This window comes from Pelobates fuscus, chromosome 10 (genome assembly GCF_036172605.1).
Source record: "Pelobates fuscus isolate aPelFus1 chromosome 10, aPelFus1.pri, whole genome shotgun sequence".
Taxonomy (NCBI): Eukaryota; Metazoa; Chordata; class Amphibia; order Anura; family Pelobatidae; genus Pelobates; species Pelobates fuscus.
The window spans coordinates 69,675,489-69,692,357 of NC_086326.1; the positions used below are offsets into that span (position 1 = coordinate 69,675,489).

Genomic DNA, 16,869 nt, shown 5'->3' on the forward strand with positions numbered 1-16,869 from the left:
AAAGCACTGACCAATTCTAGCCCCTCCTATATTTCTCCACTGATCAGCAGGTATGCACCTTCTCGGTCTCTCCGCTCTGCCCATGACCTTCTCCTGTCTGCTGCTCACACCCGTAAAGCCAACTCACACTTGCAGGACTTCTCGCGGGCGGCTCCTTTCCGTTGGTATTGCCTGCTTACGACCATCAAGCTCTCCCCTAGTCTTCAATCATTTAAAAAGTGCCTCAAAACCTATCTCTTTAGGAAAGCTTATGGCCTTCCAGAGTAACATCTACCTCACATGCCTGTCCCTTGCTCTCTCCTTGTCAGGGTACCTGCGGTCTCTACCTCCGAAAGAGGTAGAGACTTAGCTGTTCCTCCATCCAGACGGCCTGATGGCTCCCTTCCCCAAGGTCTATCCGGTCATGCAAGGCCGGCCGCGAGGGAGTGACTGCCTTTTACAGCATCTAGGCAGGAAGTTGTCATCAGGACACTCCTCCGGAACGACCTGTCACTCAATTGCTGCAGGACCAATCAGGACGCCTCGGAGGCGTGGTTACTGCTCTGAACAGGGTATTTAACAGAGCTTCGTTCATTAGCTCATTGCCCTGTCGTGGTTCTAGCTTGTTCTAGTCACTCAGTGCTTGTGTATTCTATTATCCCTTTTGGTTTTGACCCGGCTTGTTTACCTTACTCTGCTTATCTCTGTTACCCTTGATTCGGCTTGTCTCTCGCTTACCTGTCTTCTGTTACCCTCGACCTCGGCTTGTCTTTGACCATTCTATACTGTACTACTTACGTTAGTCCGGCCATTCTAAGGTCTGGTATACGTATCTGGCTACTGTTTGTACTCTGCGTGTTGGATCCCTGTCCCGATCCTGACCCTCCTAAAGGGCAGCACTCTATTCTCTCCTCCAGCTCTGCTTCACTCTACCTTGTTGATTGCTACCTTCTGTCCTGTTGAGTTTTACGCCCCACCTCCTATAGACTGTAAGCAGTGGCGTACACATGACCAATGGGGCCCCGGTGCGAAAATTGATCCGTGGGCCCCCTCTCCCCCCGCACGCTTACTCTGCGCAGGCCGGGGCCGCAACACATGGCGGCGGGCACCTGGTTGCAGGGCTGCGACCGCGGTATGTACACCAGTGCATGCAGATGCACACACACTTAAAGGACCACTACAGACACCCAGATCACATCAGCTCAATGAAGTGGTCTGGGTGTCAGGTCCCTCTAGTTTTAACCCTGCAGCTGAAAGCATAGCAGTTTCAGAGAAACTGCTATGTTTCACTGAGGGCTAATCCAGCCTCTAATGGCTGTCTCACTGACAGCCGCTAGAGGAGCTTCCGCGATTCTAAGACACTGAACCTCCATAGGAAAGCATTGAGTAATGCTTTCCTATGGGCGGTTTGAATGCGCGCACGGCTCTTGCCGTGCATGCGCATTCGGAGCTGAGCGGCGGAGGAATCCCCAGCGCCAAGGGAGTCCGGCGCTGGAGAATGGTAAGTGCTGAAGACACACACACACTCTCACGAACAGATGCATACACACTAGCTAACAGACACACACATTTACTGACAGACACACTCAGCGACAGACATACATACACACTCACTTCCAAAACATACACTCTCACTGACAAACACACACTCACTAACAGACATCAAACAGACTCACTAACACAAACACACTCAGTAACAGACACACAGTAACACACCCACTGACACTCACTAGCAGACACACACTCAACAGACACACTCACTGGCACTCACACTAACACACACAGTAACACACACACTAACACTCACAGTAACACACACAGTAACACTAACACACACACTAACACTCACAGTAACACTAACACACAATAACACTCACAGTAACACACACACTAACACACACAGTAACACTAACACACAGAGTAACACTAACACACACACTAACATTCACAGTAACACTAACACACACAGTAACACTAACACACACACACTAACACTCACAATAACACTAACACACACACTAACACACACTAACACTCACAGTAACACTAACACACACACTAACACTCACAGTAACACTAACACTCACAGTAACACTAACACACACACTAACACACACTAACACTCACAGTAACACTAACACTCACAGTAACACTCACAGTAACACTAACACTCACAGTAACACTAACACTCACAGTAAAACTAACACACACACTAACACTCACAGTAACACTAACACACACACACACACACACACTAACACACACACTTAACACTCACAGTAACACTAACACACACACTAACACTCACAGTAACACTAACACACACACTAACACACACACACACACAGTAACACACACACACACACTAACACTCACAGTAACACTAACACACACACACACACACTAACACATTTTTTTGTATTTAATCCCCCCAGCCTCCTTACCTTTTGGAGTGCTGAGGGGATTCCCTGGGGTCCAGTGGTGCTGCTGGGCTCCTGGTCACCCGGCGGGCAGTCAGGCAGGCCGGTGCGCGTGGGAGCACTCTCCCCTGAGTGCTTCCTCTTCAGCTCCTTTGCGCGCCGCGTACTGATACCGGCGCCGGAAGATGACGTCATCTTCCGGCGCCGGTATCAGTGCGGTGCGCGAGGGAGCTGAAGAGGAAGCACTCTGGGGAGAGTGCTCCCTCGCGCACCGGCCAGCCTGACTGCCCGCCGGGTGTAAGCAGGGCCAGCCTCGGGGGGCCCGGAGGTGGCCGGCTCCTGGGCCCCCCAGGAGAAGAGGCTGGCCCAGAGCGTACATACCGGGTCACAGGGGCGGCCGGGCCCCCTGGTGGGCCGGGCCCGGTCGCAGCCGCGACCCCGGTATGTACGCCACTGACTGTAAGCCCTCTTAAACCTATTGTTCCTGTAAGTTTTTGTACTTGTCTCATTTATTGTTAAATCTCCCCCTTTAATATATTGTAAAGCGCTACTGAATATGCTGGCGCTATATAAATACAAGTAATAATTATAATAATAATAATAATAAAGGTCTCACTGGATCGATCTAATGTAAGGCTCCATTCTTGTTATTTTATAGCTGTTACAAACAGGGTTTTTCACATGTAATAAAAATTAATTGAACATAATGTTTTATTTTCATTAAAAAAAAAAAACAGTGGCAGTAACAATAAAATATGTTAAATCCCCTGCCTGCGATTAGATTTTGTACATGAAAAACCTCTATTTAATGTGTGAAAGAAAAAAAAAGAACTTTCCGAACACTATATCCAATACAGCCTAATGTAGTGGTTACTCTGGCACCAAAACATTTAAGAACTGTTTTAGAATGCAAAATACTCTGGAGGGACGGTTCCAACTGAGAGCACTGGCAGAATATATTTTCATCTATAGGTAGCTATGATGTTATATCTGTGACAGAAGCTCCCATGCCATGGACTTTTGGAGAGGCTTGAAGGCCAGACCCTTGTCAACAGACTATGGACTTGGTACCAAGAGCCCCTGAAAGCAGCTTGTGTTGGTAGCAATTGAAATACAAACTATTAATTGTTACTTGATAATAGACATGTGCAATTTGTTTCGGTCCAAATGTAAATTTCGGAAGTGATGAACTGAAGTGCCAGTTTTCAGAAGTGCCTAAGTACTTTGGATTTCTGAAAAGTGGCAAAACAGTAGAGGGAGGGAAAATTAAGGGAATAATGACAGGCATCTAACCCAACCCCTAACCTTACACCTACCCCTTCCCCTAACCTAGGTTTAGTGAATTCACAAATTTTGGAAGTCCCGAACCGAACCAAATATTTTGCCCATGCACATCCTTACATGATTACTCTGCATCGCTCTCTGCTGGCTGAATGGAAGTGTAAATTTTCATAATACTGGGATGCAAATTAGGGCAACCAAATAAGTAGAAATGTATATATTGTTGCTTTTTATTGTGTTTGGACATATGACTTGTATAATATGTTTTATGTATTAATTATAAAGGCTCACTTGCGAATGTTCTATATATTTGCATTTTGAATGTTTGTTACCATGTTTAAGGACTTGTCCCTTAGCTTAGTTCCTTTTTGAACTGTGTATTGTGTGTGGATTTTTAGGGATCCCATTAACAGAGTCTTAGGACCTGGTGACTGGCTGCGACGACTGGGGTCTGAAGTGCTCCAGAGTCCCCTGTGGCAGCGAGGAAGCGAACCTAGTTGAGGTACTTGGTCAGAGTACAGGAGCTCTATTATAATATTTGCATCTGACTCAACCAAGTCCTCCTTAACCCTATCGCGACCCTGTCCGACAAAAAACTGTCCTTAGGACTGAAAATTATCCACTATTTTTAATTCTCCTAGAGCCTGGAGTATGTTTAGTGGATTTTATTTCACACATTAATCACAAGCTAATTATAAAAATACAATTTCTTATGACAATAATCCGTGAATATTTAGGTATAGCATATGTATACAATATGCCAGTGATTTAACACAATTTATAGATAGTTCAATCTAGCAACATTATATCGACATGAATGCAGTTTCCAACAAGATTTACGACAGGACACTTCACTTTGATGTCAACTTGCTAAACATTCCTTAACACAGAACACAGCATCTTACAGCAGCACAGTGTAAAGCAATAAAATCTTTGTCTGCCTGTCAAATCACACTGAATTAACTCATTCACTGCTGGCTACAATTCTCATAAGCAAGATATCCTTTTATATTGCAGTGACAAATACAACATTTCTCATACCAGATCAGTGAACCATTTCTTTCTCATCCAATAATTCTAACCAGATTTTACATTTGCAAATTTTAACTTTCCTAATTAAGATTTTCTATTTCTAAATAACGTAAGCTAATATATCTAGATAATTGTATGGAAAAGATACAAATAGTTAGGTGTGTCTAGCTTGGCTCCAAATGTCAGATTTTAGATGTTTGGTGTGAGTCCATCTTCAGAGAGTGTCTTTCTTTCCTTTGTCTTTAACTTTTAAAGGAGAAGTTCGCTATACGTCACTAGTTGATAGTGACCAATTGAGTAAGGTGGGCGTGTCTTCCCTACAGAATATCATCTAGATTTTGGTCAGTAGATGGTGCAATTACATCACAGAAAATTCTTGTCAGGGGGGTCCATTTACCTTTTTTGTTTAATGGGTTAACTAAATTTTGTGATGCGTTTGACATCATCTTGGTTAGCTTTATGATGCCAGTCTATCAAAAATTTGTCACACTTCAAAGAGTTTTGGTTGGATTCAATTTTGGCTATACATTGGGTTTTTTTATTTATTTATTTTTTTATTTTTTTTATTTTTTTTAATTCTTTATGTTTGTGTGCAAGTAATAACAATGCATCTTACACTGCCACGACAGCATATGCAAGCATAGTTCTGACATAGTTGTACATTTATATGACAGTTTGGTCTCTGCACATTTTTTTAAATATAAAGGTAAACAAGCTATTTTAACACATTTGCTGCAGGTCTTGACAATTTCTAACATTCAACGTTTCACAAATAGGTAATAGATGTGACCTGCATAAAGTAATGATTAGCACTCTATTTAAACATTGCTGAAGCATTGACATTCAGATTAAATTATTAAAGACACGGTAGCATTAGTCTGGCGTTTAAGCTTAAGATGCAATGACATGTTTCTATCATATGAAGAAGGAAACCAAGTTATACCAAAGAGTTAACATTATTCAGGGTCTGTTCCCCAAGATCAAATAAGTAAAATTATGCTAGGGCTGGTTATGTGTCTAGGCTCAGAGCTACTAGGTACCAACAGGACTACATGGGTATTTAACTGAATCGGCAAAGCAGCATAAACAGTCCAGGCAAGGGATAATGCACATCAGTCACTGGGATAAATGCGAGGCAGCACCCGAAATGCGCCCCACAGGTAGTACATTGTTGGAGGTTCACCCTATCCCTTGGTTTGGCATCCGATCTCTGTGGCTTGTGGAAGTCTCGATCTGGAGACGGACGTCGGCTCGATGTCTGCGGCAGGAGCATCTTGTGTGGTCTCCCGGTCCGCCCCAGCTCTCAGCGTATTGCCGTGTATCATGTGAGTTATTGTCTTTTGGTAGGTTGCAAAACTGTACCTCGCTTGGGCCTTGCCATATTGCTCCGCCAGGGTCCTTCCAGATGCTGGTTGCGGTTAGGTATCCCTGCTGGTGGGAGAGGGGCCGATATTTTAAAGAGGCTTCTTCCGCTGCAGGCCGAGCATAGGCCTCTCGCATGCGCCTCTGTGGTTTGCACAGCGGCGGACCGCGTTGAATAGCTCTCCGGACACGTCGGGACCTGGGCCGGCGGCGTCTGATGCGTGGTCTGCGGTCTCTAAGTTTGGGCAGAGCCCCCTGTGCCCCTTGCTGCTTTTTGCCGGTCTGTGGCCTGACTGTGTGGGTCAGAGCCGGTGCGTGTGCAGGCATGGCGGTAGACAGTTGGGGGACCTTTGTGGCTGTTTGGACCTGTGTCAGTCTGGTCCACCACCGGGTCCAAAAAAGGTCGAAGGCCGCTGCTATGCGGTCCTCGTGGGGGAGCTCGCTTGTCAGTTGCGCCGGTTGAGTGAGTGGAGGCCTAGGAGCCTGGTCGACAGCCGCCTTCTTGGTTTCCGGATGAGGGGTGAGTGCGGTCGCGTGTGCTCGCGGGGTTCTGTGTCCCTGAGGAGATTGGACCGGGATGACCCCCGCCGGTCCATAGGGGGGGGAACGTGGGCCCAGCAGAGTGTGTGCCGGATAGGCAAGCGACGGGAGAGCGGCCGTCTCTCCCGCGCCGCCCGCGTGTGTAGGCCGCATGTCGGCGCTGGGCTGTATCTCCGCTTGTGGGGTGTCTTTAGGATGGTCTCGGTGTCCGCTGCCCAGTATCAGCTTTTTAAGAGCCCAATAAGGGTGCCTTTTTGGTAAAATCCGCATTAATTGCGTTTCGTCTCAGGAGCTGTTGCTTTGTGCGTCCGTTTCTCTTAGCGGTCAGGCCCCGCCCCCCTACATTGGGTTTTTGACACGTCCTAAACTCTTCTTCACCTCTATACGATGGAACTTTGTAAGATTCCATTAGTTTTTAAAAAATTTAAATTAATTACTTAGTGTTATCTGTCATTGGTAATCCTGTGTCTGGTTTTCTTGTGTGTAGCACATAGTAATGTTACACATGTGATTTATACATGTCTATTACACATATTCCACTAACATTCATAAATAATATGACATTTCTTCATTGATATTATAGCCATGAATATTCTATATTAACATAGTACTATTTATATATGATTACTATAATTATAGTTAGTTATATGTGGATAGTGTGTGTGTGTGTGTGTGTGTATGTATATATGTATGTGTATATATATATATATATATATATATATATATATATATATATATATGGGATTTTGCATTCAACCACCCTTGCTGCAGACATCACCTATTTTCTCTGCCAATGTTTACATTACTCGCATTCCTTAACTCAGGCTTGAGTGACTAGAGTACAGAGAAAAAAAAATCTTTATTTTTTTTATTTTTTTATTATTCTGTTACAAAATGGAGTTACTTCTGTTCTGATGGTGACTTATAGTATATACTTATACAATTTTATACAATTCCCAGCACAGGATGTGGGAACCGCAAAGGAGCATGAGAGAGACACAGTCCCCAGATGCTGCGGCCGCAGTGGGGCAATCTGGCCCTGCCGCCGGGCCCCCTGATGGCGGCACTGGCGGCGGGCCCCCCTCCCGGCCGGGCCCTCAGACCATGTCCGAAGTGCCCGACCGGTCAGTCCGCCCCTGCCTGCAGCCTGTGACTACTCTCCTATCCTGAAACCCTAAATCAGGCTTCCCCAAACTCCGGCCCTCCATATGTTGCTGAACACTATATTCTTTAAAAAAACACTCTTTATCATTACGAATGTAACGCTATAGTGTTCGTCTACCTATAGTTGCCCGCCCCACTCTTTCCGCTGTGAGGATTTAAAGCGGTACTGTCACCCTTCCCCCTTTTCCTGAAAAAAAATATATTTCAGAAAGGTAGAATCTTTGAAATATTTATTTTGACAGTTTTGGAATTTCACTGAAATGCCAACCCAGCCCAGAGACACACTGAGACAAATTAGACTAGTTTGTGGAGCTCAAACTTCTTTCTTGACATGAGGATGGTGAATGAGGCCAAACAAATTCATGGGTCTGGTGACCATGTTTAATAACCTCTCGATCCTAGGCAGCTGCCAAAGGTCACATTACCACCAACCCTCTTCCCAAGACTTGCAGAACAGTCACTGCGTGCGCGCCCTCAGAGGAGGGAGAGAGAGCGAGCACGCGCGCGCACCCGCGGCCTGTGTCGGAATGCGGGTGACCCGTGCACGCGCGCTCTCTCTCGGCTCCTGTGTGGCGGCGGGCGCGCGCAGGCTGTGTTTTTGCCAGGGCTGCGTCCCTGTCACGTGACCGTGAAAGCCTGCGCTCGCTGGTTGTTGCCATAGTCCGAGGAGGAAGCGCTCCGTGTGTTTGGGAAGGGGGTTCGTCGCGTTCCTTTAGCGGTATAGCGGTGTGTTTTGGAGGCCCGGCATGGAGCCGCTGGAGGCCGAGTGAGCACCGCGGTGTCTCCCTCACAGCCAGGACGGCGGCTCGCAGGGACCCAGTGCGCGCGCTCTGCCCCGGGGATGGCCCGCGGGCCGCGATGAACCGGCCGGGCGGCGGAAAGGCGGAGTGCGGCCCGGGAGCGCCGTGTTCCCCCAGGCAGGCCGCCGGGGAGTGCTGGTGGAGGATGTCCGGCCGGCGCTGCGCCGGGGCCTCGGGTTCGGCCGCTGCCTACGGGGACTCAGCGGGCGCGGTGGAGCCGGCACGGGAGCTGTTCGAGGCCTGCAGGAACGGTGACGTGGAGCGGGTGAGGAAGCTGGTCAGCACCGAGAACGTGAACAGCCGGGACACCGCCGGCCGGAAATCAACCCCGCTGCACTTCGCCGCAGGTAATCCAGACACGGCCTGGCGGTGGGCACAGCCTCCATCTTCACTTAGACACCTACCGCATACACTATGGGAGGGGGGCTCACCTACCGCATACACTATGGGAGGGGGGCTCACCTACCGCATACACTATGGGAGGGGGGCTCACCTACCGAATACACTATGGGGGCGGGGGCTCACCTACCGCATACACTATGGGAGGGGGGACTCACCAGCCGCATACACTATGGGAGGGGGGGACTCACCTACCGCATACACTATGGGAGGGGGGGACTCACCTACCGCATACACTATGGGAGGGGGGGACTCACCTACCGCATACACTATGGGAGGGGGGGACTCACCTACCGCATACACTATGGGAGGGGGGACTCACCTACCGCATACACTATGGGAGGGGGGGACTCACCTACCGCATACACTATGGGGGGGGGGACTCATCTACCGCATACACTATGGGAGGGGGGGACTCATCTACCGCATACACTATGGGAGGGGGGGGACTCACCTACCGCATACACTATGGGAGGGGGGACTCACCTACCACATACACTATAGGAGGGGGGGACTCACCTACCGCATACACTATAGGAGGGGGGACTCGCCTACCGCATACACTATAGGAGGGGGGGACTCGCCTACCGCATACACTATAGGAGGGGGGGACTCGCCTACCGCATACACTATGGGAGGGGGGGGACTCGCCTACCGCATACACTATGGGAGGGGGGGGGACTCGCCTACCGCATACACTATGGGAGGGGGGGGGACTCGCCTACCGCATACACTATGGGAGGGGGGGGGACTCGCCTACCGCATACACTATGGGAGGGGGGGGGACTCACCTACCGCATACACTATGGGAGGGGGGGGACTCACCTACCGCATACACTATGGGAGGGGGGGACTCACCTACCGCATACACTATGGGAGGGGGGGACTCACCTACCGCATACACTATGGGAAGAGGGGGGGGCTCACCTACCGCATACACTATGGGGGAGGGGGGCTCACCTACCGCATACACTATGGGGGCAGGTGGGGGGCTCACCTACCGCATACACTATGGGGGGAGAGGGGGGCTCACCTACCGCATACACTATGGGGGGAGGGGGGGCTCACCTACCGCATACACTATGGGAGGGGGGGGGACTCACCTACCGCATACACTATGGGAGGGGGGGACTCACCTACCGCATACACTATGGGAGGGGGGGACTCACCTACCGCATACACTATGGGAAGAGGGGGGCTCACCTACCGCATACACTATGGGGGCAGGTGGGGGGCTCACCTACCGCATACACTATGGGGGCAGGTGGGGGGCTCACCTACCGCATACACTATGGGGGGAGAGGGGGGCTCACCTACCGCATACACTATGGGGGTAGAGGGGGGCTCACCTACCGCATACACTATGGGGGGAGGGGGGGCTCACCTACCGCATACACTATGGGGGAGGGGGGGCTCACCTACCGCATACACTATGGGGGAGGGGGCCTCACCTACCGCATACACTATGGGGGAGGGGGCCTCACCTACCGCATACACTATGGGGGGAGGAAGGGGGCTCACCTACCGCATACACTATGGGGGGAGGAAGGGGGCTCACCTACCGCATACACTATGGGGGGAGGGAGCTCACCTACCGCATACACTATGGAGGGAGGGGGCTCACCTACCGCATACACTATGGGGGGAGGGAGGGGGCTCACCTACCGCATACACTATGGGGGGAGGGAGCTCACCTACCGCATACACTATGGGGGAGGGAGGGGGCTCACCTACCGCATACACTATGGGGGGAGGGAGGGGGCTCACCTACCGCATACACTATGGGGGGAGGGAGGGGGCTCACCTACCGCATACACTATGGGGGGAGGGAGGGGGCTCACCTACCGCATACACTATGGGGGGAGGGAGGGGGCTCACCTACCGCATACACTATGGGGGGAGGGAGGGGGCTCACCTACCGCATACACTATGGGGGGAGGGAGGGGGCTCACCTACCGCATACACTATGGGGGGAGGGGGCTCACCTACCGCATACACTATGGGGGGAGGGGGCTCACCTACCGCATACACTATGGGGGGAGGGAGGGGGCTCACCTACCGCATACACTATGGGGGGAGGGAGGGGGCTCACCTACCGCATACACTATGGGGGAGGGAGGGGGCTCACCTACCGCATACACTATGGGGGGAGGGAGGGGGCTCACTTACCGCATACACTATGGGGGGAGGGAGGGGGCTCACCTACCGCATACACTATGGGAGGGGGGACTCACCTACCGCATACACTATGGGAGGGGGGGACTCACCTACCGCATACACTATGGGGGGGGGACTCATCTACCGCATACACTATGGGAGGGGGGGGACTCATCTACCGCATACACTATGGGAGGGGGGGACTCACCTACCGCATACACTATGGGAGGGGGGGGACTCACCTACCGCATACACTATAGGAGGGGGGGACTCGCCTACCGCATACACTATAGGAGGGGGGGACTCGCCTACCGCATACACTATAGGAGGGGGGGACTCGCCTACCGCATACACTATAGGAGGGGGGGACTCGCCTACCGCATACACTATGGGAGGGGGGGACTCGCCTACCGCATACACTATGGGAGGGGGGGGACTCGCCTACCGCATACACTATGGGAGGGGGGGGGACTCGCCTACCGCATACACTATGGGAGGGGGGGGACTCACCTACCGCATACACTATGGGAGGGGGGGGGACTCACCTACCGCATACACTATGGGAGGGGGGGACTCACCTACCGCATACACTATGGGAGGGGGGGGGACTCACCTACCGCATACACTATGGGAGGGGGGGGACTCACCTACCGCATACACTATGGGAGGGGGGACTCACCTACCGCATACACTATGGGAGGGGGGACTCACCTACCGCATACACTATGGGAAGAGGGGGGCTCACCTACCGCATACACTATGGGGGAGGGGGGCTCACCTACCGCATACACTATGGGGGAGGGGGGCTCACCTACCGCATACACTATGGGGGAGGGGGGCTCACCTACCGCATACACTATGGGGGAGGGGGGCTCACCTACCGCATACACTATGGGGGAGGGGGGCTCACCTACCGCATACACTATGGGGGGAGGTGGGGGGCTCACCTACCGCATACACTATGGGGGGAGGTGGGGGGCTCACCTACCGCATACACTATGGGGGCAGGTGGGGGGCTCACCTACCGCATACACTATGGGGGGAGAGGGGGGCTCACCTACCGCATACACTATGGGGGGAGGGGGGGCTCACCTACCGCATACACTATGGGGGGAGGGGGGGCTCACCTACCGCATACACTATGGGGGGAGGGGGGGCTCACCTACCGCATACACTATGGGGGGAGGGAGGGGGCTCACCTACCGCATACACTATGGGGGAGGGGACTCACCTACCGCATACACTATGGGGGATGGGGGCTCACCTACCGCATACACTATGGGGGGAGGTGGGGGGCTCACCTACCGCATACACTATGGGGGGAGGTGGGGGGCTCACCTACCGCATACACTATGGGGGCAGGTGGGGGGCTCACCTACCGCATACACTATGGGGGGAGAGGGGGGCTCACCTACCGCATACACTATGGGGGGAGGGGGGGCTCACCTACCGCATACACTATGGGGGGAGGGGGGGCTCACCTACCGCATACACTATGGGGGGAGGGGGGGCTCACCTACCGCATACACTATGGGGGGAGGGGGGGGCTCACCTACCGCATACACTATGGGGGAGGGGACTCACCTACCGCATACACTATGGGAGGGGGGGACTCACCTACCGCATACACTATGGGGGGGGGACTCATCTACCGCATACACTATGGGAGGGGGGGGGACTCATCTACCGCATACACTATGGGAGGGGGGACTCACCTACCGCATACACTATAGGAGGGGGGGACTCACCTACCGCATACACTATAGGAGGGGGGGACTCACCTACCGCATACACTATAGGAGGGGGGGACTCGCCTACCGCATACACTATAGGAGGGGGGGACTCGCCTACCGCATATGGTATGGGTGTATGCGGTGGACTCGCCTACCGCATACACTATGGGAGGGGGGGGACTCGCCTACCGCATACACTATGGGAGGGGGGGGGACTCGCCTACCGCATACACTATGGGAGGGGGGGGGACTCACCTACCGCATACACTATGGGAGGGGGGGGACTCGCCTACCGCATACACTATGGGAGGGGGGGTACTCACCTACCGCATACACTATGGGAGGGGGGGACTCACCTACCGCATACACTATGGGAGGGGGGGACTCACCTACCGCATACACTATGGGAGGGGGGGACTCACCTACCGCATACACTATGGGAAGAGGGGGGGCTCACCTACCGCATACACTATGGGAAGAGGGGGGGCTCACCTACCGCATACACTATGGGGGGAGGTGGGGGGCTCACCTACCGCATACACTATGGGGGCAGGTGGGGGGCTCACCTACCGCATACACTATGGGGGGAGAGGGGGGCTCACCTACCGCATACACTATGGGGGAGGGGGGGCTCAACTGCCGCATACACTATGGGGGAGGGGGGGCTCAACTGCCGCATACACTATGGGGGGAGGGGGGGGCTCACCTACCGCATACACTATGGGGGGAGGGGGGGGCTCACCTACCGCATACACTATGGGGGAGGGGGCCTCACCTACCGCATACACTATGGGGGGAGGGAGCTCACCTACCGCATACACTATGGGGGAGGGAGGGGGCTCACCTACCGCATACACTATGGGGGGAGGGAGGGGGCTCACCTACCGCATACACTATGGGGGGAGGGAGCTCACCTACCGCATACACTATGGGGGAGGGGGCTCACCTACCGCATACACTATGGGGGGAGGGAGGGGGCTCACCTACCGCATACACTATGGGGGGAGGGAGGGGGCTCACCTACCGCATACACTATGGGGGAGGGAGGGGGCTCACCTACCGCATACACTATGGGGGGAGGGAGGGGGCTCACCTACCGCATACACTATGGGGGGAGGGGGCTCACCTACCGCATACACTATGGGGGGAGGGGGCTCACCTACCGCATACACTATGGGGGGAGGGGGCTCACCTACCGCATACACTATGGGGGGAGGGGGCTCACCTACCGCATACACTATGGGGGGAGGGAGGGGGCTCACCTACCGCATACACTATGGGGGGAGGGAGGGGGCTCACCTACCGCATACACTATGGGGGGAGGGAGGGGGCTCACCTACCGCATACACTATGGGGGAGGGAGGGGGCTCACCTACCTCATACACTATGGGGGAGGGAGGGGGCTCACCTACCGCATACACTATGGGGGGAGGGAGGGGGCTCACCTACCGCATACACTATGGGGGGAGGGAGGGGGCTCACCTACCGCATACACTATGGGGGGAGGGAGGGGGCTCACCTACCGCATACACTATGGGGGGAGGGAGGGGGCTCACCTACCGCATACACTATGGGGGGAGGGAGGGGGCTCACCTACCGCATACACTATGGGGGGAGGGAGGGGGCTCACCTACCGCATACACTATGGGGGGAGGGAGGGGGCTCACCTACCGCATACACTATGGGGGAGGGAGGGGGCTCACCTACCGCATGCACTATGGGGGGAGGGAGGGGGCTCACCTACCGCATGCACTATGGGGGGAGGGAGGGGGCTCACCTACCGCATGCACTATGGGGGGGAGGGAGGGGGCTCACCTACCGCATGCACTATGGGGGGGAGGGAGGGGGCTCACCTACCGCATGCACTATGGGGGGGAGGGGGGGCTCACCTACCATCACATACAGCCTGGTCATATCAGTACATGGAAAGTGCTGCCTTGCATGATATAGAATATATATCTATACACACTCCTTCCTGGTCATCAGTATATGAAAAGTGATGCCTTGCAGGATATAGAATATATAGATATATATATAGCCCTTCCTGGTCATATCAGTACATGAAAAGTGCTGCCCTGCAGGATATTTTTATTATTATTTATGTAGCGCTGTACAATGGGTGGACTAACAGACATGTAATTGTAACCAGACAATTGGACGTACAGGAACAGAGGGGGTGGAGGGCCCTGCTCAATGAGCGTACATTCTAGATATAATACATATATAAATTTTCTGCCATTCCTGTTCATATCCAGACTCTCTATATATAGTCGTTCATATCAGTACAGGAAAAGTGCTTCCCTGCAGGATAAAAAATAAATATCTATTTATACTGCAAGTTTCCTTATTAATATTACAGCCAGTATAGGAATTCCACATCCTGCAGGGGCAGCACTTCTCGTGTACTTGACATATACAGGAGTGATGCAGGTCAGTGAAAACAAAGTGAATGTGGAAATCCTAGTAAGAACCTAACATACCTGGATTGCAAGATCCTGTTTTCCTGACACATATCACAACTTGCTGCAGGGACAGCACTTTTCATGTACTGGACATGAACAGGAGTGATGCATGTCAGTTAAAACAAAGTGAACATGGAAATTCTGATAAGAACCCAACATACCTGTGCAATGGGGTTGCATGATCAACTGTGTTTTCCTGAAACACTATCACTACTTCCTGCTGATAGGCAGTGCATTGTAATAGGTTGTGTTTATGAGGCAAAGAAAGGAAATGGTTTAATGAATGTCAAGTCTTTAGGGAACCATGTTGATGAGTTAACTTCCTTAACTCGGGTACATAATGTAAGGCAAATCTTTTCATGTACTGGACATCAACAAGAGTGATGATGTATGTTGGTGAAAACCAAGTGAAGGTGGAAATTCTAATAAGATCTCCCCCTTCCATGCGCAATGGGATGGCAAGATCCGCTGTATTTTTTTCCTGTAAAACTATCACCACTTCCTGCTGAAAGGCAGTGCATTGTAATATGTTGAGTTTATAAGTCACAGAAAGGAAGTTATTTAATTCATGTCAAACCTCTAGGGAATTAGGCTGATGAGGTTATAAGTGATGTACATTATGTATGGCAAATCTTTTCATGTACTGCCCATTGGCATGAGTAATATGTGTACTGGCGTGTGTGTACTGTGTGTTACTGCTGTAGTACATATTAATCCAAAGGGCTTAAACCAGTGGTTCCCAAACCTTTTAGGTTCAAGGCGCCCTTAATATTTCAGTATTTTTCCAAGGCACCCCAAGTCAGAATTTCTAGGTTGTATATCTGTACAGCGCTGCAACATTTACTGGCGCTACAGTGTAATGTACAGTTTGCGTTTTGAAGGAGTGCTTTTATATAATTATTGTGTTTTAATACAGGTGTCTTTGTAATGTTTTCGTTTCATTGCAGGGGTGTGTCTGAATGTAATGTTCACTTTTAAAAATGTACATTTGTGTAAAATATTTGGTTTGAGTGAATGGGTGTGTTTGTATATTTTTTTTGAGTATGAATGCAGGGCTGTTTTTGTATGTAATATTTGTGTTAGATTGCAGGAGTGTGCTTATATGTTATGTTGGTGCTGGACTGCTTGGATTTATGCACATACATACTTACACAGATATGCATGTACATTAACACACTCATAGATATATAGACACACATACACAGATGCACCCTGACACACACAAACATTGATACATGCCCACACCATGACACAGATGCACATACATAGTGCGACGCGGCACACAGTGTTCTGGAGGTGGAGTATGGGCCCCTGTGGTTTTAGATTTGATTGTTAGAGTTTAGGGCATATGTTCCCCAGGGGAACTAATTTTGTCGGTTTCTGACTATAGTCACCAGAACTAAAGCTTATTACATTTGTACTGGTGAGTAGAATTTCAGAGAAAATGCAGTGTTTATATTACAGCTTAGTGATAACTTCACTGGCTACTCAGATGGCTGTTAGATATCCTTCCTGGGTCATGGCTGCATAAAATACATCC

The 16,869-nt window shown here is 51.5% G+C and overlaps 1 protein-coding gene across 6 annotated transcripts in view; it reads left to right on the forward strand.

The window, feature by feature from the left end:
* Nucleotides 1-8,403: 8,403 nt before the first annotated feature.
* The window catches only part of TNKS2 (tankyrase 2), a 42,033-nt gene continuing 33,567 nt past the window's right edge, over nt 8,404-16,869 (forward strand). For 4 of the 6 annotated variants that reach the window (XM_063434579.1, XM_063434576.1, XM_063434577.1 and 1 more), the window contains exon 1: nt 8,552-8,925. In XM_063434579.1, the coding sequence (XP_063290649.1) occupies nt 8,637-8,925 (289 nt within the window). In that variant the 5' untranslated portion in view covers nt 8,552-8,636. Of the gene's footprint in view, nt 8,926-16,869 lie in introns of all 6 variants that reach the window. The other 2 variants (XM_063434580.1, XM_063434581.1) reach the window with 1 other exon arrangement.